The sequence below is a fragment of the Heterocephalus glaber genome, unplaced genomic scaffold, assembly GCF_053883595.1.
Source record: "Heterocephalus glaber isolate CG9 unplaced genomic scaffold, H.glaber_assembly_v1.0 deba00001472, whole genome shotgun sequence".
In the NCBI taxonomy this organism is placed as follows: Eukaryota; Metazoa; Chordata; class Mammalia; order Rodentia; family Bathyergidae; genus Heterocephalus; species Heterocephalus glaber.
The window spans coordinates 34990317-35016684 of NW_028258315.1; the positions used below are offsets into that span (position 1 = coordinate 34990317).

General features: G+C 39.4%; 1 protein-coding gene across 10 annotated transcripts in view; it reads right to left on the minus strand.

The window, feature by feature from the left end:
• Positions 1–4879: 4879 nt before the first annotated feature.
• The window catches only part of Larp4b (La ribonucleoprotein 4B), a 93880-nt gene continuing 72391 nt past the window's right edge, over positions 4880–26368 (minus strand). For 4 of the 10 annotated variants that reach the window (XM_021266353.1, XM_087181939.1, XM_021266355.2 and 1 more), the window contains 11 exons: positions 26009–26119; positions 24585–24638; positions 24289–24498; positions 21151–21257; positions 20472–20723; positions 17081–17146; positions 16113–16158; positions 13328–13492; positions 10159–10280; positions 9961–10069; positions 4880–8636 (listed from right to left, as the gene is read on the minus strand). In XM_021266353.1, coding sequence (XP_021122012.1) covers positions 8346–8636; positions 9961–10069; positions 10159–10280; positions 13328–13492; positions 16113–16158; positions 17081–17146; positions 20472–20723; positions 21151–21257; positions 24289–24498; positions 24585–24638; positions 26009–26119 — 1533 coding nt within the window. In that variant the 3' untranslated portion in view covers positions 4880–8345. The remainder of the gene's footprint in view (positions 8637–9960; positions 10070–10158; positions 10281–13327; positions 13493–16112; positions 16159–17080; positions 17147–20471; positions 20724–21150; positions 21258–24288; positions 24499–24584; positions 24639–26008; positions 26120–26368) is intronic. The other 6 variants (XM_087181940.1, XM_021266348.2, XM_087181941.1 and 3 more) reach the window with 4 other exon arrangements.

Consider the following 26368-nt stretch of genomic DNA (forward strand, 5'->3'; position numbering starts at 1 on the left):
GCAGCCCTGGGCCTCAGTTAGGACTTGGGTTGTGGCTGTGAGTTTGATGCCACTGGGCAGTTCTGATCAGTGGACATTGGCTGCTGTGCTGAGAAAAGACTTAGGAGGAATGAGCAGGGAGACCAGTGAAGAGGCCAATCCTCACCTGCAGGTTGGTGTCTAGAAGACAGGACTTGCTGCACTCAAGGAGTCCAAGGTATGGGACATGAGCACCTCCAGGGATGCAGCTCTCACAGAGATACAGTACTGCAGCACACTTGGGCTATGGACAGAGAAGTATGAGCTGGCTGTTGGATACATGCTGAGGCTGGACTATGGGAGAGGTGGGGTGGTCATCAGCCTGTGGCTGACACATGCTCACTGGTGTCGGCCCAAGGTCTGTACTAGTGCTTGAGACACAGGAGATTACAAATGGGCATGAGCTATGTGCACTGGGCAGAGGAGTGCATGTAGCTGGTAAGGTCTGTCTAGGGAGTTCTGGCCAAAAGCAAGTGAACAAATTGCATAATTTCAAATAGTGCTACAAATGAGAGGATGTGTCAGGCGATCTCTGCGGAGGGCCACTGGCATGCAGTTGGTAGGGAGTGTCCCAAGCTAGGAGATGATAGGTCTGAGGCTTTAAGATGCAGTAAGTTGGCTGTGTTTGAGGAGTAGGAAGGAGATGGTATGGATGGAAAGGGGTGAACATTTAAAGAGACGAAGTAGATATGGGTATGAGATAGCGGGATTTGGGGATGATGCTGAGAGGTTGGACTCTTATTTTGCAGTGGGAACCGAGGGTTTGAAGCTGGGGATTGACACAGCAGAGCTCATACCACACTAGGGATCCTCTGACTAGTGTACAGACCAGGGAGGTGGGGACCAACCAGAGGTGCATGTAAGAGACAGGCACGTGGCACCAGGGGAAGGGAATCACAGGAATGACTTAGGGAGGTCAAGGCCTGGCTGATAGTCAAGGGGAAATGACAGAGAATATATAGATCTAGGTGCCAAAAGGAATTTATAGTACTAAAATGCTTACAATTGATTTTTTTTTTTTTTTTTTGTAATGGGGATGGAGAAGCCAGGGCCTTCACATTGAGTTACAGTTTTTAATTTTTATTTTTAACTTAAATTAAAAAAAAAATTTGAGACAGTCTTGCTAAGTTGTTAAGTTGCCTAGGCTAGGCTTGAACTTGGTGTTCTCCCTCAACCTCACAGTGTTAGAATTACAAGTGTACACCACCATGCCTGGCTCAAAGTACAATCCTGTAACAATAATGTAAGTTCTTTTCTCAAGAAACTAGGAAAAGAAGAGTAAGGTAAACCTAAAGCAAGCAGAAGGCAGGAAAACAACAAAGGATTAGTGGCTTCCAGTTGTGCTGACCTGATGGGGACATGTCAGGTTTGGAGTTTCTGAGAGCCACTTGCTTTACCTGTGCTTATTCTGTTGTTTGCTGCTAGCATGCTGAGTGAATACTCTTGATAGGGCTCTGGTGCTTAGCAGTCCCTTAAAGCCCCAGGTTTGTAGCAGGAGCAGGCCAGCAAAAAGGAATCTATGTAATTTATTGTTGCAAATTAGCCTCATGCTGCATCCAGAACCTAGTCCTAGGATAGAGGTTTCTCCAGGCATCTTTGGTGGCATTGGTAGCATTCGCCATAGAACAAAGTGCTTGCAGGAGGAAGTGTCTTCACCACTGGTAAGTAACCAGGCACTGAGCTAATTCTAGCTACTACTGCGAGGAATCTCACAATCCATTCTATTTAGTCATTTTCTCTTCCTGAGTGGCAGCTACTAGATGTTGGGTGGGCTCAGGAAGTAGGTCCAAGGACCAACAGCAGACAGCCTGAGCTGTGCTTTGTGTCCTGGGGCAATGAGCTCCAGGGAACTGAGCAGGCAGGCCTGGATAGTTATTAACACTTGAAACAGCCTACACTGCTGTTTGAAAGAAGAGATGGGGAGAAGGGAAAGAGGAAAGAAGGGAAGAGTTTAAGGATGAATGTGGAAGGGAAGAGAGCTCTAAGGTTGTTCTCCCAGCCTCCCAAGTCTGCCAGTTCCCTGGTTCCATAATTCAAAACTCAACTCCTTGGACTAAGACATGGTAAACCCAACTCTTCCATGGCTGGACACATCAAAGGTCACAAAGAAATTACAGACTAGATGACTCGAATTATGGTCACTACCGAGTCACAAAGTGAAGAATCTCCATCAGTGGTTACGGCCAGGGTGGCCTCAGGACATATATCTAAGGTTTTTTTAAGTACTGGGGATTGATCCCAGGCCCTTCACACTGAGCTACATCCCCAACTTCCTGCAAGTCCTTTTAAAAAATTGTGTAAGACAGGGTCTTGTTAAGTTGCTCAAGTGCCCAAGCTGGGTTTCAATTTGTGCTCCTCCTGCCTCAGCCTCCTAGAGCACTGCCTTTACAGGTGTGCACCACAACCAGCTATACAGTTGTCTCTCAGACTATCCCAAACTTGTCCAATTAGAGCAATCATTTGAGAGCCTTAAAATGATTTCTCGGTCCACAATTTCAGTTCAGTAGACCTGTGACGGAGCCAGGAATCATCCCACCCTCCTGTGGTTTCTTCCTCCCTCCAGTACTAGGGATCAAACCCAGGAGTGCTCTATCTTTCAGCTACACCCCCAGCCCTATTTTTTAAAATTTTGAAACAGGGTCTTCTTGTCATCTATGCTGGCCTCAAATTTGCAATCTTCCTGCCTCAGCCTCCTGAGTAGCTGGGCTTGCAGGTGTGCACCACCTCACTCAGCTAGAAATTAAGTTTTTAAAATTTTCTCTTCCTATGGCCATGTCAAAGTACAGAGCCCTCTTAGGACACAGCAGTTAGGAAATACTATTGTGGCATGGCCATACCTTTGGAGCTGACCTATTTTTCTTAGTAAGACTCCACATTTTAACACAGCATAATTTACATAAATATGTACTCACACATAAACCAGCACAACAGGCACACACCGATCTAATAAGCTGTTTTGGAGAACCTGGTGTTGAACTAAACCGAGTATCTGGAAACTCATGATGTGGCTCTAGCACAATCTCCTGGAGGCCCACGCCTCGGTCCTGGGGCTGATAGTCATTCCTCTCCACCACAAGACAGCTATTCCTCACTTTCAAAGCTCTCTTGACCCTCTGTGGTGCAGGCTGGATGTCCTCTCCTGGGACTCGTGCTCACAGGACTATCCAGACACCCGGCCCCTGCTAGCCTTGTGAGCATCTCCCGACCCTGCTCATGGTCCCCACTGCAGGGCCAGCTCCACGAGGCCTGGCTCAGCCTATCCAGCTCCTGCATCTCTCTCACGCCTGACAGGAGAACATGAGTTCTCAAACCACTGAGAACTGAATGGCATAGTCTCTGGCTAAGTCATCACAACTTTCCTGCTGTGCCCTTCCTTCTCTGATTTACTTTTCCACAGCTGAACCTAGAGTGGGAAGGGAGGAAAGATGTACACATTAGGATTTGGTTCTTGCACATTTCCCCTGTGAAAAGAACACGGCTTGGTTTTCCTGCTGCCCTAGACAAATAACCTCAGCAGAGCCACCCCCACGAGCCCGGCAGGCCAATCAAGAGATATGGCTATCATAAAGCCAAGTTTTGGAGTGGTTTTTTATGTGGCAACAGTGAATCAAAATCCCAGCCTATTTCTTAATACTTTCTGAGGACAGCACTGTGTACAAAGAATGTATAATCAACAAGTGTTTGTACTGAAAATACTTATCGAGCATGTATTATATTGCACATAGTGTATAAAGGACAGATGTGATGGTGTTTTAGTTGGGCATATTCATGGAACACACTTAATCACACCATGAATTCTACCAAGAAATGGAGAATGACTGGTTAAATGCTGCAGTGTTAACATATATAGAAACAAAACAGAGACAGAAAAGAAGAGCTCCCAGATAAAAGATCCAGGTGCACAGGTGGTGGTTACTCTGAAATAACAAGAATGACATTAGTGACAGTGGAGAAATAATGAACTAATTACTGACAGTGGAAAAAACTTTCCATATGGCAAAAGGTAAAACTGGGTCCCTACCTCAGATCTACATATACATACTAAATCAAAATCCCAGCTGGATTAAAGACAAATATAGGTAAAATATCATCTTTATGATCCTGAATTAGGAAAAGACTTCTTAAACGAGACCAAGGACTCAAATCCTCAAAAGAGGTTAAATTTTACTACATATTAAAAACTATAAAAGATACTATTACAAATAAAGCTAAGACAACTGGTAGGTTGAGAGAAAATATTTGTAATATAAACAAAGGATTAAAACCCAGAACAGATAGTCAATTCAGTAAGAAAAAAGACAATCCAGTAGAAAAATGGGAAACATACATGCAAAAGGTAGTTCATAGAAGAGGAAAACATCTACATCAGGCTCTCCGTCCACTACATGAAGAACATACTATGAAGTCTCATCCTTCTGTAGCCTTTTGCATGTGCTGGCATCATTAGTACTTATGGGATAAGGCAGCTACTTTGTTTTGAGATCTGACTTGTTTATGGTCTGAAAACCATGGCAACAACATTAACTCTGACCAAGACATGGGTGAGGCACTGCCATTTTAACAAAAGAATTTTGACCCAGGGATAGTTTTGTGGTACTCTTAGGCTCACTGAGTGTCTCCATTAACATTTGATTATAACGCTCACTCTGCATACCTTAACAAATGAGGAGTAAAATCCTTATGTTGTGGTCAATTTACATGTGGGTCTGGGAAGCCTTTACAACTCAAAACAAAGTGTGGACACACTCATGTATTTTTCTCCCGTATACTGATGGAAACAGATGCCCCCCCGCAAAAAAAATCATTTAAAAAAGGAGACATCCTTTAAGAAAATTTTAATTAAAAAAATCAAAAGAAAAGCTGAACAGTGCCTAAATCTTTATTTTTTATAACCTACATTTTTTTCAAATTAGACAGTTTTACACTGAATGACACAAAAGGAAACTTAAATTACCAATAGTTTACACATAAGCTTGATTCCAGTCTTAATGAAAAGAATTGAAACAAAAACAAAACCCCTCAAGAATGGTTCCATATTTCCATGTTACATTCCCACTCTGTGACTCGGCAGCGGCTAGTACTCCTTCAGTCTTCGATTGTCTGCTGCTTTCCGTGTAACAGGCTACAAAGCACACAAAACCCACGACTACAGCTCACTGAAGGGGACACAAAGACAGGTATGCACCATTAGTCACCTGCTGTGATATACTGAACCAGTTTTTAAATGTAAACTGCAGAAATCCTGACTAATACAGCAACATAAGACTTTTTTTTTTGCCACCCAGTAGTGGCAACCAGTGATGCAGTGACAGGAGGGACTGATCAGACACATCATGACACCAACTCTTAGAGAGCAACTACTCAAATTCATTTCTGGTGACTCGGGCCAGAGTCTTATTCCTATATTTCCAAATGATAAGCATCATCACACAATTTTACAAGTTAAAAATGTCATTTGTGACTACTGTATCTCTAAACTGATAAATTGAGATACTGCTGAAAGGAATGAGTAAACTTTCTTTAAAAAAAAAAGTATGAAAGCCACACGTCATTAGCTATATGTGACACAGCAACAGTCTGCATGCGCCCTCACAGCTTCCTACTGTGCAAACTCCCATTTTTTTTCTGAGTGGAAAATCTTGAAAGTAATAGAAAAGTTTTTTGTTGGTTTTGACATTGTGTAGCTATTTGGCATATCATCTTTGCTTAATTAAAAAGAGTGCTTTAAAAATCATATCTGAGCAAGGTTTCAACTCTTGCTGCCAGACTGTCACTGGCCTAAGCAGTAACTACAGTGTATTGACCTCGTCCAGATGGCAGCAGGGCCCCAGAACAGCACCTCCCGTGATGACTGGTACTCCATGTGCCCACCTGCTCTCCTGCGTGCAGCTGTTGAGCTTGACACTTTCAGCCAACAAACAAAGTGAGCATCTACAGCTGGCTCTAACCGCAAACACCTCGTGCTGCAATGCTCTCACCTTAGGGAAAGGATTGCTAGTTATTAAAAACCAAGGATTCACCCTGTGGGCGATGTGACCTGGGGATGAGAGCGGCTGAGAAAGCCTCCTTCAAGAAAATGTGCCACGAAGGACCCTGGATCTCAGAGCTTGCCTTTGTAGCCTTTAGGGTATCTGTTAGTTTAAGAAATCAATTACTTCTTTTTCTTTTTTTTTTTTTTGGTTCAGCAATCTGACAATTATAAAGAAATTAATTCCATGTTCCTTTAAAAGGCATTTGAACCAAATTAGCATTATGCATATTTTTGTGTATTTGAATGATGACAACTGCTCTGATGGAAATGGTCAAATATATCAGACATGTATGTTTTTCTCTGGCAGGATAAATCACTTACAGGCAAGTGATTTTAATTAGCAAATTATTTTTTTACTTTCACTTGAAGATACTGCCAGTTTCTGCTTTTTATATTGTACTCCAAAATTCTTTCACATTAGGTATGATTAGTATGCATTTCTATGCTTTCAAAGTATGAAAACATCTGAAGGCTTTTAATAACTTTCCATTTCCCTTGTGCAGCAGAGGCAGAATCAGCTCAAAACACACCAGTATGAGGAAAAAAAACCCACCTCAACAAATTAAAATAATATTCAAACCACAACATTTAGTTTATCTACATCCAGCTCAACAGCAACATTTATAATATATCAATAATTTTTATCAGATTTTTCTCTGTAGGGTACCTTTTAATATGTTCTGATTATTTACAAATGTACAGGCAAAGCACACTCCCAAGTGCACATATTTAATACAGTATTGACTATTTGCATTTACAGGATTTTTCAACAATCTGAAAAAAGATCAACTGTTGAAGATCTTTAAGTATATTACAAAAACTACTGCTAGTTCTTGCACTACAGTATGCTTACTCAGCAAAACTAACAACAAAAGATCCACACGGTAACTGAGTAACTCTGATCCACTCCTGCCAACCCAGGGGCCAGTCTCCATGAGCTCTAAGCTGTCTTATACAAAAGTTAAGGCAAAGTCATTTTCAAGTTTAAATAAAATTCAAGTCTTTAAATATTGGATGGAAATATTAAAAAAAAAAAACCCTCAGTCTTGTTAAATAACGTTTTGTGGAATAAACTGTATGGTTACATTTAGCAGGAAATATTTTCATGTCTGCTGTTAGAATACTTAAAAGAAAAATTTTAGGCATTTTAAAACAAAATAATTTATATTTAACTTTATTATAAACTTGCTAACTTTAGTGCATCCTTGTTCTTCAGAAGCATAGCACTTCTGGAAGTGAATCAATGAGACCCTTGTCTTGGAGGTAAAAAGAGCGGGAATTTCTGTCCTCCACCAGCCAAAGAGGGAGAAAAACCACAAACACCATTCTCTCATGGTTGCATACTTTAAATCCATGCGCTGATGCAGAGGTACAGGAAGACTCCACAAGGAGCTGACTAAGATGTGAACTCTCTCTGAGAGTGCTGGGATGGGGCAGGGGGTGGGAGAACATGGACAGAAATGTGCTGGAAGCAGGCACACCAGGCTGGGAGCCAGGCAGCAGGCTTTCAGGGATCAAAACAACATTGTGGCTTAACTTTGTGGTAAAATCTCAATGGGCAACAAAGTTTATATTTTAATTTACGTTCTATTCACAATGTGCTTTGAATTTATTTTACACAATAGCCACTTAAAACTGGAGTGAGAAGCTGGTTACTTGCTTGCAGTGCATCAAAACTCAAAGGTATCTGATCTTTCTAGGGTGCTCTCCACAGGTTCATTCTGCCCACCAGGATCAAAAAATGACTATTTATATATATGCTCCGCTAAGATGAGAACACAGCTCCCATGCCAATGTGTCGGTGCCCTGACATCACCAGTCCATTCTTCTGGAAGGATGAGGCTGTCCTGTCAGTACCATCACCCTTCACCCAACTGTTGGGACACCTACAGATACGCACTTGCAGACCAGTTATTTAAAAAAAAAAAGTAGCACAGTTCCTTTAATTTAGAAAAACTCACTATGTATAGCTTGCATTCAGAGCCAAATGGAGGCTTAAAAAAAATACCAATTTGTTAGGATAAATGCATTTTCTATCCCGAAAAAAAAATCAGACTTATGCATCACCTCCAGTTAAGCACCAACCTAAAATAAGGTTTATATTAATTAAATCCTGAAAAATAGATTTTTCTCAAGAGGGGGGACAATCTGACTCACAGAAAAATAACTTGCAGGTATCCCATGGGCCTCACAAACACTGCAAGCTCCTAACCAGCAACTCATTCTCGTACTGAGTGGGAAGAGTTTTGTTTGTCTTTAATACAGCTCTTCTCGACCCCTCCCAGGCATACGGTTTTCACTGAGGAGACTTTGGGGGAGTGTTCTGTTCTCTGCTGAGACGCTTTCCAACAGCTGGGGGTGAGGGTCTGCGCCCAGGTTGCCTCCTCTGGTCTTTAGGGGCTGCTCCAGGAGTGGACTTGAGGGTAGGGGGCTCCCTGTATCTCTCCACGGGCTCAGCAAGCTTCTTTTCCTCCTTCCCACAACTGACAGTGTTTGGTTTTTGTTCTTTTTGTGGTTGCAATGGGGAAGAAGGAGGCTCTTTACTCGTTCTCTGACAAATCTCTGCGTAACTGGGCTTTCGTAATTCCTGGAAGCAGATAAACATGGGATTATATGCACAAATCATGTCTCCAGGGGTGACATCGGAAATTAAGGCAAAAACGAGCAAAGCTTCAACTCTCAGTAAATTTCTATCTTCACAAGATGGCCTCTTTACAATGCAACTTTCTCACCAGGACACTTAGAAATAATTCTTAAAAATGGCTGAAGTTAGGGCTGGGGATTTAGCTCAGTGGTGTTGCTGCCTGCCTCACCAACGCAAGGTCCTGACTTTGATCCCTGGTACGAAAAAAAAAAAATGGCTAAAGTTAGAAAAGATATATTAATGAGGTGTTGACGGAACTCTGCCCAACATACAGCCTTTAAGCACTCTTGGGCAACATGGACACCCCATCCCTCAGCCCGTCAATGCTCCCACAATGACAAACAATGCTTTCTCTTGTTCTGCTTCCTTCAACACAAAACAGTGGGACTTTCCAAGGTGCTCACAAGGAGGAAAGAGCAATGAGCTCCCACGCATTATTTTTACAAAATACTTTTCAAACTATAGAGGGTTGGAAGTGCATGCTTAAGAACAGTGAAGACAAAACTTCAAAATAAAGTGTAATAGGGTTTCAGGTATATGGAGCTAATAGCAAAAGAAAAAAAAATTTCAACAAAACCATTTGTAAACTTAATAATTTTAAACTACAAGAGAATCTGGGTTCTTACCTCCGAAATCTTAACAATAACAGCTCTCTCAAGATCAAACTGAAGATGATACAAATCAGAGCCAGAGTGGGCCAGGGATTTAGCTCAGTGGTTCTGGCGCTTGCATCATAAGCGCAAGGACCCGAGTTCAATCCCCGGTACCAAACAAAAAACAAAAAACAAATCAGAGCCAGAGAAGCTGCATTCACCAAAGACAGAAACCACCAATAGGAAGTCACTGGGATTCAGACCCACTGGACTCACAGGATAAGAGGCTAGCCATCCTGCTCCTTCTAGCTGTTCTGGCTTAATTTCATGTTAAACAAATGATACAAGCTTAGAATAAATGCTCAACTGAACACAAATTCTATGGAAGAACAGGAGTTGGGATCTTGTTACTAATTAAGAAATCACTACCAACTCACATTGAAATAGAAGGATTCGATGGTTGTGGTAAAAGCAAAATGATCAAAGTGGTGGAAAATCATTAGCAAATATTCAGGGTATTTCATACAGAAAATACAATACACAGACAAAACTCACACCTCATCAAATTAGATTTGAATAAAAAAAATTTGAGCTAATGCAGGATAGTCCTGTGTCTTTTTACCACACCAGAGCCTCAGTGACTGCTGCAGAGGAGGCAGATGCAAGATACTTACCGTGGTAGCTCCATTCACCTGCACCGATTTACATGTGGTTGTAGTAAGCGCAGAAGGGAGTCTGTCCACACTATGGGCTTCCTTCTGTTTTTCTACCACCTTGGGATCCCTGTAAAAATGCCAGCCAGTGTGAGAATCTTGTGCAACATTACAGGTCAAATTTGCAAACAGTAGTGTTGGTAGAACATCACTACTCACTCAGGTACATGGGCTGGGGAAGGGGATCGTTCATATATTGCTGATACAGCACAGGAAGCCGGCACTGAGGACTCTCTGGGGACTGCAGGAATAGTGTTCGTACTTGCATCTGCATTAAGGCTCTGGAAATCATCACGGTAATAATTTATGATGGGGTAAAGAAAGAAGCACTTGTCAAATCTTTGCCAAAGAAGGTAAGGGTCTAACTAATATAGAAACCTCAAACAGATCTGCAGAGCTGTCTTGTTATCAATTCAGACTAGGTAGGATCACTTGAGATTTGGGTAGCCTGAAGAAGTCATGAAAAAATGTTCAAACATGCCTTTATTCTCAGGTGCCACAGTCCTCAGGTCCCTACCCCACGTATTCCTGCAGCAGTCCTCAGCTGCTTAGTCTCCTGCCAGCCCTTGTCGCAGTCCACATTTATACCAAAATACACAAAGATGGCCATGTGCCAGTAATTACCTTGGTTATATAAGTTATTTACATGGACACCAATGAGGTGTGATTGCCCTGAAATCTTGCTGACTTAAGACTTAATGTTCACTGGAAATCACCCCTCCCCCTGCCCCTGACTGAACGTGTAGCCATCTCAGGGTTCATTTTTCCCTTTAAGAGCCTACTTCCCATCTCCTGGTAGGAACTCAGAAGGGTGGACTCTGACCAGTGCTGAATAGAGTTATGTGTCCATCCTACTCCAGGAGAAGAGCAACATCCCACTGTAAACTGCTAAGCCATAGCAGGAGGATATAGAAGACAGTCTTCTCTAGCAAAAATGTCAAAAGATTCCTTTCCTTTGCTAACAGAGTGTTCACCCTTTTTCCTCTGAGCAATACAGAATCAGGCTTATGTCCTGGGGTCTCTCTTCTGCATTTCCATTATAATTATCTGCAAGCTTCTTTTCTCAACTGACTAGCCAAACACAACTCATTTACCTGGAACTTCAAAGTCTGCCACATCCTGGCATGTAACAAACACTCAAGAATCTACTAGATGTGGAGTTCCTAACGTACAGTTCAACATGACTCATTCTTGTAACTAAAATAATAAACTGGTAACTCCAAACCTACATAAATTTGAGTACCTTGTGGTAGAGGTGGTAGGTATTAATAGGAGTTCTCACCTGAATTCACCAACAGCCCTTAGGAGCAGGTGTATTAATGGTTCCAATTTAACTAGTGAGGAAAGAAGAGCGTAGAGCATTCAAGTGAATCTGCCCTTAGTCACAATGCAAAGACTGAATTAATCCAGATCTTTATACTCCAGCTGGTGACTTTCTATGTCTAGTAACTATTCCACAAAGGATCGATCTTATTCATGTTGTATGTAAATGCTATACTTGTTATGTAATTTTAAAAAGACAACAGAGCAAATAATTTGCAGTGAGTTTAAGTGCAAAAAGACAAACTTTTCTGAAAATGCTTTATTGTTCAAAGTAGATTTTAAAAGTTCAGAAGTGAAATAAAGTGCTGATTTGGAACTAGAGCTCTAGAAGGGAATGGCATAATTTATACTCTCGTTCTTTTGCGGAGGTTAACCACAGACTTTGAGGCCTTTCCAGGCTGAGAACCAGAATTTTTCATGACTGTGCTCAAGCTGAGAGGCACTGGTTTGGTAGAACCACGGAGAAGGCAAAAGCTTTCTTTTTGTAAAAGTGCACGGGTATTCAGATATGTTCCATCCTGATGCTACTTAAACACATATACATTACTGCACTGTGTGAAGAGTCAAGAGAGTGATCATCACAGGCCTCACATCATTAAGGGTGGGCTGGACTGCCTCTCTTTGAAGTCCTTCCCTGCAGCTCTACAACCAAGTGTCCAGTAAGAAGCGGCTGTAGATGTGACACTAAGCAGCAACAATGCAGATGACGTAACTAGGCCATGGAATTGGGCTCAGGCTTTTTAAAACTAGCAATTCTTCAAGAGAAATTTTACACAGAAACTCAAAACGTACAAAGCAGTAGCTACTGTTTCTGAAGCCAGGGAAAATCCTGCCTCTTGTCTTAACCATCACCAAGGGGATTAGGCCCAAATTTGAAAACCAGACTTCATGACTGTTCTAGTAACTCTCTAACACCACACTATAAGAGGGGAATAACTCTGAAATTATTGCATGGAAATTTAAGATTTAGTTTACAAGACATACCAAATATAACATGTAACCATTACTAGAAAAATAAAGCATCTTGCAATGCCCACAACCCCTAAAAAAATAGGAGGAATTACTACCAACCAATATGAAAAGGACTGAACACATCACCTAATCTTAGTCTCAAGATAATGCAGCAAAATCCAACTTAAACTGCTCTGAGAACTACTGTACTCACTACAGCAGTACTGAACTCAGGCTGTGAAACAGTACCTCTTCCCCAAATCCAGAGATCATGGAGATCCTGACTCCACAGATCTAGAGACAGTACAAAGGATAGTTGTGTTGGTTTATACTGGAAGAAGACCTATGGATGATTCTGATGTATAGATACAGTTGAAAACAGCACTACAGAATAAGGAATGTCTGTAATCAGCCTGTTCCACAAGCTCTCCTGGGGATACTTACGCATCACTAATTATTGGGCAGAAAGCCATTTCTTTGTACTTTCCTAGAGTCTTCAAACACTGATCCTGGCAGTGGAATAAACCCTACATTGCACTTACTAGCTATATCAGAGTGTAGAAGGAACGAACAATGGGAAGCAACCTCCCTTGACTTAAGCAGCTCCAGCTGATTCCTGGAATGATGACCACCACACTAAGAACATCCTGGGTGGCAGCCTACAAAGTCCACCCAAGCCATCACATTACAGCAAAGTGACTCCAGGCCTCTTACTGCTCATCTCATGTAGATCACTAAAAATTGTATTACTTCCAGTATAATTCAGATTTTCTCTTTCATTCTGTTGTGAAATAAAGGAGATGCAGATGACAATGAGAATGCAATCTAAATGTCTGGGTGAGAGTGTACACAGTACACCATGGTGCAGGTTCCAGCTCTGACCTTAGCAGACAGCCCTGGCCCTGACTTCAACACTGACCTTACCACTCCATATCTTTGTGCCCCTTGCAAATTACTTGAACACTCCAAACCTCTTATGAGTATTCAAAGTCCCTGGTCAAAATAAGAGCTTAGTAAATGTCACCAACTGTTAGAATTGTAATACAAATCTTACTCTTTCTTTTGATGATCCTACTATCAAGCTAGAAAGCCTGTTTTCAAACAAGTCTTCTGTCTTCAAATTGCCCGCAGCTCCAGGTAACGGAGGGAAGTTGGACAGGCCAAGTTCGAAGCTTGGTGATGGAGGCTTTGGTGGCGTTGGAGACTGAGTCTGGCTGCTCTGCAACACAAGGAAAACCCGTAAAGTCACACAGGCATGGAGAGACAGCATGAATAAAGCAAAGAATCATCTGATTCCCACAGGAGCCTGAAAACAAAGGCCCAACAGTCTACTTGACTTGAAAGAGCTAACATATCCCAGAATCTCTGCTGAAAGAATTATTCCCTACGTGAGAAGACTCTAGAGAATATTTGAGAACTGAAGCGATATCAAGTTAAAGGACGAAAATGGATCCACACTGACCAAAATCCCATTGTTTTGGGCATCCTTTTCCATTTTCTGATTTTAAAGTGGTGTAGGTGTCTGCTGTTAGCTTAACTTTCCCCAGCTGTGTGCCCTCAAAATTAGGCTTGCGCTTATTAGGCACCTGGCAGTTGTACGCTCCCTATAACCTATCATAATGTACAAAACTCAATGCACCATATTGCTAAGTTATACACAAGCACTACGACCTCAAATTTAGTTTTAGAGGCTTTATTTAAAAGATCTGCATGTGTCTGAGGTGAATGCAGCCTTTCAGAAGGAGATAGCCATCACAAAAAATTTACCAAGTTGTTTTAAAGGAGAAAAGAGATAAGCAATATGCTGGAGTTGGAAAATGATAGGACCTACAGGTGCAACTTGATTCTGAAGGTACTCGTTTGTATTTTTTAGGACTTGAATGCTTTTGGGGTCAGGTATGAATGCTGCTACCAACAGAGTCCACATATTTGTTATCAGTCTGTAAATTTTTGAGCTCAGTTAGGTACAATTAGTGTTATTTTCTATTAAAAAAATATAACATTTGAGTCATATTCCTGGAACTTCTAAGTCACTTGTGTTGAACCTACGGCATGTGTACAGCAGTGAGGTGTTTATCATTGAAAGCTCTAACAGGTTCACCACCACTCTTTTAAGTGGTTCGTAAGTACAAAAACAAGGAAAAACAAAATGAATCAGAAATGACAGTGGGACTACAGTGGGACTGTTTCCTGGCAGGCATCACAGTGTGACACATGTCATAATGGACATGCAGACAACAATCTTGCTATTCTAAATGATCACAGGAATTCACTAATTCCAAATGGAATGAACCATTATAAACTGCCTTATCAAAGAGCCAAAACTAGACTGGACTAACTTTGGTAAAAAGAGAATTTCTCAGTTCTAAACAGAGAGAATGCATCTCTGTGATGAGAAAGCACATACATGATGGCTTGGAGGCTGAACCGAGAATTTTCTCAAGGTTTTTTCCAGGTCTCCAGGTGTGGAATTCTATACCCGAAAGTCCACTGGGTAACTTCCTTAAAGACACCACTGGGAGTCTTTATGCATACTGCTGATTCTGGCACAATAATCTGCTACCAGTTGTGTTAAAAAGTCCCGGCCTCCTTTCAATTAGGCCAGAACAAATATTTTCCTTAAGAGAAACTGTTCCATCAATTCAAGCAAAATGACCATATCTCACCATGCATGTGAACTTATTACTTATTTTGAATTTGTCTTGTGCTTAAGTTATAGCAGAAGGCAAATAATGTTTTGTACACAGCAGGGAGACGATGTTTTCAAAGAAAAACAAAGATGAACAAATTCCTACATAGAGTAAGCTAATTAGGCTTGACAAAATGAATGGCTCCAGTTACAGTGATACTCCTTTACTGGCCATTTTGTTTTATGCAGGTTTAATTGCTTGTGGCAATTAACTAAAGAAAATTTCAGAAATGAACAATTCCTAAGGTTTGAACTGTGTGCTGTTCTAAGTAGCATGATGAAATCTTACACTGTCCCGCTCGAGATGTGAATCACTCCTTTGCCCAGTGCATCCTTGCTGTACATGCCATCCACCCCTTAGTCATTTGGTAGCCATCTCCATGATCAGCTCAACTGAGTGGTATTGCTGTGCGTGTGTTCAGGTAATTCTTATTTTACTCAATACTAGTCCTAAAGTGCAAAAATAGTGATGTTGGCAATTCAGATATACAGAAGAAAAGCCACAAAGTGCTTCTTTCAAAGTGAAATGGTGAAAGTTCTTGGCTTAAGAAAACTTGTATGCTGAAGCTGCTAAGATCTACGGTCAGAATGAGTCTATTCATGATCCCTGAGAAGGAAGAAAAATAATTTTTTGCTAGTTTTGCTGTAGCATCTCAAACTGAAAATGTTATAAGCATAATATGTGGTAAGAGCTTAGTTAAAGTGAAAAAGGTATTAAGTGACAGGTTTTGGTACCATCTACTCTTTCAGGCATCCACTGGAAACCTTAGAACACTTTTACAATGTCTTCCTATGGATAAGAGACGAGGAGCTCCTGTGTTTTATGTACAACATAGTCACACTGAAGGACTAATCCAGACACCCATGTAGCCTGCAATATGTGCAAGAGTAAGCTCCTAGACGTCCATATTTCACAGTACATATACTTACATACTATAAAACAACACTGAGAAAATAGTAATCAATTTCTAAAAATTCCACAATTTCTTCCTCTTTATATCACTAAAAATGTCAGTTATTACTCATCACATTAAAAGGTCTTTTGAAATGTTCCTTCTCATGTCTTAGCCTTAATCCATTTAATTAACTTCCATGTATAGAGTCAAGAGTTACATGTCCTGTAAAAATGATATATGCTTTATGTACTCACTGCAAACTTCTCCTCTCTTTTCTTTCGATAGCCAAAGGAATTTTTCCTAGAGGAGGGGAAAGTACAAGATTATTTTTCTCTCACTTGGAAAACAGAGTAAGTATATGTTTGTGCTCACATATTCAAAGAATGCATCAATTCAGTCTTTATTTCTTTGTAATCTTTCAAAAATGAATTTTGATTCTAAAAGCCCAACTTTAAAACTATTACAAAGTTTATAGTAAAGGATTAAAACCAACGTTCAGATAAAGTAAACAAAAAAATGTATTAAAGAATGTATACAGTAGTTATGTAGTGTTTTTGTTAAAATATGAACACTTGAACAAGATGTATATATAAAATCTGATATCAAAATATATAGTAAGTTATTTAAAATAGTAGCAATAATTTTATCAAATGTGTATTCCTTTATCATTAAAATGTGAAAGACTCCAAAGAACCTGTTCCATTCTCCCTCACCCCCTTCAGACTTAATGCTACTAAATCACGGACTCTGACCACACCAGCAAGACAAGGATCTATAAACCCAGTACTTTCTATCTCTACCTGCCTTCCTTATGAACAATATTTTACATTTCTACTCTTAAAATCAGATCCTCTGTAGGCAGCAAGGCTACACAGGGTAGAAATGCAGTTTATAACAGCATAAATAAACACTTATTAAGTGGCAATGTCACATAGGTTCCTGAAGACACTCAGACGGCTTAGACATTTCAACTGGATGGGCTCAGAGTGTGGATGGGCTCATGTGGTCTAACAAGCCACACATTAATTTCAACTTATCATTTTCTTTTATCTCTTTTATCATTTCAACTGAACACAAAGACTCCCTAAGAGTCTTTTACTATACAAGCTGGGGGGAAAAAGAAAGAGAGAAATAAACTTGTTTCTTTTATTTACAGATGACCACAGGTGGTCTTGCCTAAGATGGCATAACTAAATTAGAATGGTGAATTTGGATCCCTTGCCTTCTGTGCCAGTGATGCTCCATGGACCTTCTGGCTAGCTCCTCTAGGAAGCATGACGAATGAAATCTAAATCAAGACAAAGCCATTTTCATGTTAGAAGAAGCTCTGCATGCCCTCTCTCTAAGCTTCTGGGCTCTAACAAGCCCAAACTTAACCCTAGGCTTGGTGGGTGCTACCTAACATCACTGACTCTGCTGCATTACTTAGTGTTCCCCTTTTGCCTTGTCAGTCTCTAGTTACCTGATGAATAAACTAAAGATCAAAACAGCTGGTGTGGTTTGTTTTCCTGACTAATACATGGTCCAGTTCCAATTCTACGAAACCACGTTGCCCATGGCCACTCTATCTTACAATCCCACCAAGGCTGCACAAACACTGATCTTGTCATGACAGACAGGATTGGCTACTTCTGGATTCCTCTTAATGTTTAACCCTCAAAACTGCATTGAAAGCAGGTACATCTCATTTTTTGTGTTTCACTTTATTGTCCTTCAGATCCCTTAAGCCAATGATTAATTCAAAGCGATGGTCTTACTCTCTTCAATTCTAGGAAGACTGAGAGGGGTGAGGAAGATGTAGAAGCAAAGTTTGAAACTGAAAGAATGAGGTTCAAAGAAGCTGAGTCTAAAACATAAAAGTACAGCTGAAGCAGCAAATGCCAAGTAGACTGATGCTACAATAAGTTACCTAGAAGATATGCCTAAGGTAATATTAATGGACATGGCTACATTGAACAGATTTTCAGGGTAGGTCAAACAGCTTTCTATTTAGGACTTTCACTACCAGAGAAATCAATCCCTGGCTTCAAAAGACAGGCTGGCTCTCTGTTAGGGGCCAAGGCAGCAGGTTACTTCAAGCTGAAGGCAAATCTCATTCACTATGCTGAAACTCCTGGGGCTTTCAAGAATCATACCAACTCTGCCCTGCCATGTTCTATGAATAGAATAACAAAGAGCACATCTGCTTATGACATTGTTTATTGATTGTTAAGCCCAATGTTGAGACCCACTGCTCAGAAAACAAACAAAAAGATTACTTTCAAAATATTATTACTTATCAACAAAGTCTTTGAAGGAAATGAGATTAACATTGTTTTCCAGACTGGTAGCACAAAATCCATTCTGTCAACCATGGAGCAAAGAGTAATTTCATCTTTCTTTTTTTTTTTTTTTGACAGTACTGGGGAATGAACCTAGGGAATGCTGAACTATATCCCCAGCCCCAGACAGTGTCTCATTTGTGAAACTCCTGACTCAATCTCTAAATTAGTTGAGCTTATAGGCATGTGTCACCAGGCCTGGCTTCAACTTTCAAGTCTTAACATACCTTCTCGAAAGGATTCACCATTATTTAATGCAACTAAGAACATTCGTGATTCATGGGAAGAGGTCAAATATCAATATTAACAGGAGTTTGGAAGGAGAGGATTCCCCTCCTCATGGATGACTAAAGAATTTAAGAGTTCAGTGAAGGAAATAACTGCAGACATAGTAGAAATAGCAAAAGAACTAGAATTACAAATGGAACCTGAAGATGTCACTGAACTGCTACAATCTCACGATAAAACTAATAACAACCCCCCCCCACGCCTCTTCAACCCAAGGCCTCTGCACTGAGCTATATAACCTGCACAATTTTTTAAATTTGGGGGCAGGGTCTCACTAAATCACTAGGTTGTCCAGGCTGGGCTCAAATGTTCAATTCTGCTCCTGTTTGAGCCTCCTTCAGTGCTGGGGTTACAGTTGTGCACCACCATGTCCAGCTAAGAGTTGCTTCCAATTTTTTTTAAAGTAAAGATTCTGGGAATACTGCTGTTATTATGACAAAACATTTAGAATATTACATAAACTTAGCTGATAAGTAGAAGTAGGTTCTGAGAGGACTGGCTTCAGTTTTTTTTTTTTTTTGGTACCAGGATCAAACTTGGGACCTTGCGCCTATGAGGCACGTGGCGGAACCACTCAGCTAAATCCCTGGCCCCATGGCTTCAATTTTGAAAGAAGTTCTACTGTGGGTAAAAGGCTATCAAACTACATCATATGCCATAAAGAACTCTTGTAAAACAAAGTTGATCAATGCAGCAAAATTCACTGTCATTTTTTAAGAAATTGCCATAGCTACCTCAACCTTTACCACATGGAAGCTATCAATATTAAGGCAAGATCCTCCACCAGCAGAAAGATTAGGACTTGGTGAAGGCTTAGACCATTAGCATTTTTTAGCAATTAAGTATTTTTAAATTAAAAGTATTGCACCATTTTTAAGTCATGATGCTACTGTAATACTCACTAAGCTATTAAATACTGAAACCAAGTTTTACATACACTAGGAAACAAAAAAATTGTGACTCACTTTATTGTAATACTGCTTTATTGTAACATGCAGCCAAACCTGCAGTATCTCAGAGGTATATTGTTACTATACCAGAAAGAAAGAAGAACCGAAAGCTTAGAAATATTTTCATTTAAACTTTTCAAGATAGGCTAAAAGAAAAATCCCAGGTAAGCTAAATTGCTTGCTCATCACTTGTCAGAGGGAAACCTTGAGAATCCTTATCAAATAAATAACTGAGGAGATGAAATGAGCTAGTTAAGACTGGAAGGGATGTAAACTTTTGTGACGCACCTGCATCTTTTTTAATTTCATTCCTTTAAAAGTGATATAAATGGCAGAAGATAAACTAGCAAGCAATAAAGTCCAAGGTGTATCAAAGCAAACAATGAGAAAGAAGTGGGTATATGGAAATTGAGTTTCATAATGCATGGTAAGAACCTTAAATAATGACAACAGATACCCAGGATGTTAAGACTTCTTACCCAAGGATGGAAATAACATGGTTGACAGGCACCACTTCATAATGACAACTTTTTGTTTATAGATAAATTTAGTAGAAATGAAACTTACACATTGGTTTGTCTGGCTACCAAACTCTTGAGTCTGTCTACTATAGCCTACTGTCAGTTAGAAAGGGAACAAGTTTAAGAGCCCATGGTGCAAAGCCTGGAAACCACCCTCTAATGAAGGCAGGGATCTGGAGAGCTAAAGACAACTCCTGTGGTGAGTCTGCAGGCCCATGAAATGGAATCTGGGAACTACACAACTCCGTGTTCTTTATAAATAATAAATAATGACTATGACTTAAAAAGAGTTCATCTACAGTTCTCGTGGAATAAAAATTTCATACCATGCAAAAACAAAAACAAAAAGCCAGGTAAGCCTCTGTTCTAAAAGTAACTATTCTCATCAATTATATAAATTTTTTGATGTTTCCAGCCTTCAGTTTGATTTTCTGAGCTATATTAGAAAATAACTATAAAACAACTAAAATAAGGAAATTTAAAAATGTTAATAGTTTATGATAGGTAAACAAGAAAATATGTGAGTAACTCACCTTCCTCTCCCTAAACCAGGAGAAGATTCAAGACTACTTGGCTCCACACGCCCAGTTCCAATATCTCTCTTCCCATAAGCTGAAGGGTTTTGTATTCGTGTTCTATTTTGCCCTGTTTGCCTTGTCTGTGGGCTCCGGACACCATTAATTAATCGATCTGCAGTGAAGTTAAATATTGAAGGACTTTCTAGCAGCCCAGGTCCTCTCTCTGCACTAGGAATCGCATGGCGCAGATGAGACTTACTAGGATTCCTATAAATAAAATGTTTGTATGTGCTCAGTTATAAAACAGTCAAGGTGTTACATAATGAGCATGCTAATGCAAAATATCTAAGCTAGAATCTGCTACACTATTTAATAAATATAAAAAGTTATCAGATAACATATGGATAACACAAATCTATCACTATGTCAAGCCTTGATTCAATGGTTAGTCCAGGTCCAAGTTAAAACCAGAGGCATACATATATGGTACAACTTGTCCCAAAAGCTTTCTCTGAAGAGAATCTACTCTTTTATAGAGGCAACTAATTTTGGTAATTAGTCTTTACAGACTGCAGTTGTATGTTTCAAATGTTTACCTCTGATTAGCACTGTATTCAAATGTATGTAATTACAGATACTGGGGGGAAAAAAGCAACATGAATCTTATAAGCACTGAATCATTTTTGGAACTTGCCTGCTTCTAGGAGGATACTGTCTGAGTGAAGTCAAAGGAGATGTTGCAGGTTTGAAGGTTGGAGATGTAAACCCATTTATAAATCCAGTATTTGGAAACGGAGTTACCTACATTTATTAAGAAACAAATAAACACATCATCAAATAAACTACAATTCAGTTAATACTATTCTTAGCATAACATATCCTCTTCTTACCAGAGACATTATGTTCCAAGTTATGCTTAAAAGTAGATGTAAGGTAAGACAAGCATTTTGTAAGATTGTTATTAAAAATTAACATTTACTGAGCACTCACAATAACCTGGCTAGTGATAAGAATTATTTCTGCAACATCTCAGTTAACCCTTATAAGAATACAATGGAGAAGATTATTTGCACATGTGGAAACTGACACTAAAAGAAGACAGAACCATGCTCAAGATCACATGGTGTTCTGAACATAGGCACTGACTGGCTCATTATGTCCAAATGCTTAACCTACGGGATACTAATAACACCTCTTTCATCCCTGGCAAGAGGTAAAAGAATTTTTTATTTTCAATAACCTTCAAAAATTTTATCAAAGCTCTGAATGTAAGAACATTTATATACTGACTTTGTTTACTTTATCATCACAGCCCTTGAGAATGATATTTTTTAACCTCTACTTCCATGCAAGCTTTGCTCTAAAGAGCAGTATATTTTCAGATCATTAGTAATTCCTGAAGTCACACTTTAAGGTGACACATGGCCTATAAATATACTGACAAAAGATTGAGAAGAAAAATTTTAAAAAATCACAGATCCCTTAGGATATAATCTGAAATATAATCCTTTTTAAACATCACTCAACTACTTTCAAAATTTAGATGCATAGCTGGGGATTAGCTCAGTGGTTCCGCCGCCTGCCTCCAAGTGCAAGGTCCTGAGTTAGATCTCTGGTACCCCCCAAAAAATTAAATAAAAAAATAAAAATTTAGACGCATATAAGATGAATAGAGAGATCACTAATTTTCTGGCTTTGGACATATGGTTTCAAATACTCTCTGTGTAAGTGACATTCCTTTAAGGTATTTAGTTGAATGGGGCCCTCCAGTCCCCACCCTACAATTTCACATGATTGATAAAGGCTGCCCATGTTTGAAAATTAGGGGACAGAAAATAAAAAAGTTTTCTTTAGAATTAACTGGAAGCTATGATCACTGGTGGCAAACCTATGGCACATGTCCCCCAGCAGGCTGGTTGTATCATTGAAAGCTCTAAAAGGTTTGCCAACACTGCTATAGTAGAAAAAAGATATTAAAATAGCTTATCATTCATCAATTTAAAAACAAAATTTAAAGCAACAAGAAGGAAACACTTAGCAAATAGAATCACTCTCTACAGACTAAAAATGCATTACACTAGGAGAACCATCTATTCAGGCTTAAATTTCAGAGATTTTTAACTTACAGTAAAACGAGTAAAGACTAATTATTTCACACATGTAACTTTACATATGGAATTCTAGTGCTTGAGTAATTTTGCTTAGGAATTTAAAAATAAAATTCAGTAACAGTAATTTAACATTGTAACTTGCTAGGAATTAACAGGCACCATCTCTTTACTTTCGCCCAACTAATACAATGCTCCAAATCACAGAAAAAGGCTTTGATGAAGAGACCTGATTTCACATACCTAGACCAGTTCCACATGGACATCATAAAATGTGACCTAGGAGCCGGGGATTTAGCTCAGTGGTTCCAGTGACTGCCTTGCAAGTGCAAGGTCCCGAGTTCGATCCCCAGTACCAAAAAAAAAAAAAAAAAGTGACCTGAAGTCAAGATCATAACTGACCCAACGTCCCAAGAGAGCATAGTCCAGACAAGGAAAAAGATGATTAGAGAAATGGGAGGAGCAACTGACTGAAGGAAGAATGGAACTGGAAAAGCATGGCAGTTAGCCATGTTTGGGAAAGATTATTCAATAGCAAGGGGCTAAGAAATGTAGTTCCTTTAAGGTTCTCTTGTGATGAGGAACTATAAGGATACAGGTACATTTTTATAGGTAGAGGAGAAATAGAATTAACTTTAAATTTTATTTTTTTGGTACCGGGGATCAAACTTGGGAACTTGTGCTTGTGAGGCGGGTGCCAGAACCACTGAGCTAAATCCCCGTTCCTTAACTTTAAATTTTAGCTGCCTTATATGGCAAACATTCTTTTACTGTAGTGATTCCAGACTTTTGGAGGGTTATGGGCCCCTTTGAGACTTTCTATTAAGGCATTTTTCTGTCCTTACCTTTTATATGACTTCATTTCCCTGCTTAGAAACATTAGATAATTTCTCACAAACTAATAGGTAAAGTCGACATTTATCTGTACATTATGTAAGGAACCTGTATGACTTGGCCTGAAAACTTACCAGTTTTACTCCCCTGGTCCCCATACCCAGTCTAGGCTTTAGCTCAGAAACACAACCTGATCTATAATCATTTGCATACTTTCGGGCATACAATTTACCTTTGAAACTTCCCTCTTTGGCCCTGTATAGTAAAATCTTACATAACTTGAAAAGCTCAACTTAAGTGAAAACATGATGCCTGATAAACCCCTAATTATAAGTTTAGTGGTATTTTATAGATATGTTCTATTATTGCAATTATCATTTTCTTGGCATATTTGTCATTTCCAGTCTGAGTTTTTTCATGGGCACTTATTTTTACTTTTTTAGTGTATAGAAGGGATCAGATGTGAGAAGTAAAACAAAACTTTGGAAGACAGCATGTATTCTATTCATCCTGGACTATTAAGACTATTAAAATACCTCTTTCTCCTTAACAAAGCTCCCCTTGCCATTTCCCTCTGTGCTCAGAAGGATATCCATTATACAAGAGTTCTTATTGCATTGTGTCTTATAGGAAAGGAAATGCAAGGTAGGAAGAGAGGAACTGGGCAAAAATCATGATCATAGTACTGAAAGTTTTTACACATATAGTTCTGTCTTTATCGCCCAATTATATTTAAAATCTACAACATAACTTGATTGTACTACAGCAAACTGCAAATATATCTAGCTCCCCAATTAGACTACGCTTTTAAATTTTCAGAGTACTAGTACAATGTCTAAAATATAAATTTCTGCTAAGTAAATTCCAAGGTTAAAAAAAAAAAGATTTACCAAGGGTGGATCAAGATAGCTATGCGTTGCTGACCACGTCTGGGGGGTAATCAGGCTGTACAGAGGAAACTGCTGCTGGGGACTGTATACTGGAGGTAAATAAAACGATGTTGTGTAACGCTGCTGTGTATAAAGGTTCATGTCCAGAGGTCTAAATCCATTCTTTGGCAAAAATGTATTTATAGCTATTGCCTTTGCTTTTATCCGTGCCTGTTTGAAAACATTTAACTTTTTGTTAGAATACTGAAGAACACTGGTTAGAAAAATAAAGAAAGTATAACCAACATCTTGCTTACCTTAATTGGCTTTCCTTGAAAAGTTTTGACTTCTTCTCGAAGGTATTTGTAAGCCTAAGGGCAAAAATCATCCAAAATGCCATTCTATTAATCTTCTAATAAGATAAACTGGTAGTTAATTCAATAGCTCAACAAAGGAACTGTGAAGTTATATGGTGGGCAGGACATAAAACAGTGATCCTTGGCCCTCTGGATCAAAGATCCCTTAAAATAACCTCATAAGCACTATGAAACCCCATATACAAAATTCTCCTAAGTAAGCTTGGTGTATAATTTTAAAAGTATCGGGCCGAGGATTTAGCTCAGTGACACTGTCCCTGCCTCACAAGCGCAAGGTCCTGAGTTTGATCCCCATTACCAGAAAAAAAAGTATTAATAAATACTATAAAAGTCTCCCTAAGACCACAGGATAAGTATCCTGACTCAGAGGAAACAGTAAATACTGAATTCCTATTTGAAATTAGGATTATGCAGTTCCTACACAGGGTCGGAAAAAAATGAGAACTGAATATTCAAAAGTCATTATTTATATGCAGCTCTGTCCTTCTCCACATTAAATCTCAATTAAGCTCCCTATGTATCTCCAAATGCCCTGTGTATTCTCATTTAACATCAGCCAACAATATTCAGGTGGGTCAGCATGCTCATACTTTGTTCCATAAGCATGGTGCTTTCTTATCTCCTATTTCTCCTTTTCCCCCTTAGATCCAATTAATACATCTTTCAAGTTCTTGTGCTTTCTTTCACATTAAACCTCCAACAGCATTTGTATCATTAAATCGTTACTTTCAAACAAGATAACTTCCTTTAAGGGCAAGGAAACAAGAACCTTAACTCCTTCTGGCTCCTCAAGGAGCATATTTCTCAGTATCTTTAAAAGCACCTTGTAGGGCTGGGGATTTAGCTCAGTGGTTTCGCCGCCTGCTGTGCAAGCTCAAAGACCCAAGTTCAATCCCCGGTACCAAAAAAAAAAAAAAAAAAAAAAAGCACCTTGTAACATGATGCTCACTGAAAGATTATGGTTAGGTTCAAATTTTCTCTGAAGACTCTGCAAACAGTAAAACCTTTCTATACCCAGATATAAGACCAGAAATGATTTTCCTATGCTGCTTCTATTATAATGTCCTTAGAAATTAATGTCACGGGCCAGGGATTTAGCTCAGTGGTTTTGCCGCCTGCTGTGCAAGCTCAAGGACCCGAGTTCGATCCCCGGTACCAAGAAAAGAAATTAATGTCACGATTTCTAGAATGCTACAAAACACAACCATTTAAATTTCTACAATTCTATTTTCTCTGCATTTTATATTCAAACTTAACACTCTGATGTGATAATAAACTTGATGACAGATTTATTCTGTGTACTAATAGTAAACACAAGCAAGCTGTGTACTTACTGCACTAGGGTGGTGGAGAAATGAACTTACCTGCTGTGCATCAGCTTCTGTTTCAAATGTAATAAACCAATTATCATTATAGGCAAATTCACAGTTTATGAATTTTGGTAAATTATCTCCTTTAAATAGTGCTTCTACTTCCTACAGAAAACAGAGAGATTAGAAATTAATGCTAATCTATGCCACCTTTATTCATCACCAAGAACAAAAGGCATGTCCTTAAACAGAGTCCAACACACTATGCTGCCTGCTAATAAATACTATTCAAAAGAGGCTGAATGATTCAGTACAACTCCAAGAATTAGAAATGTAATGCCACAGGAAAATAGCTAGTTATACAACTTATTGAGAGTGCTTTCTATTTCCATGGTACCATTAAGGTGAGTTAAT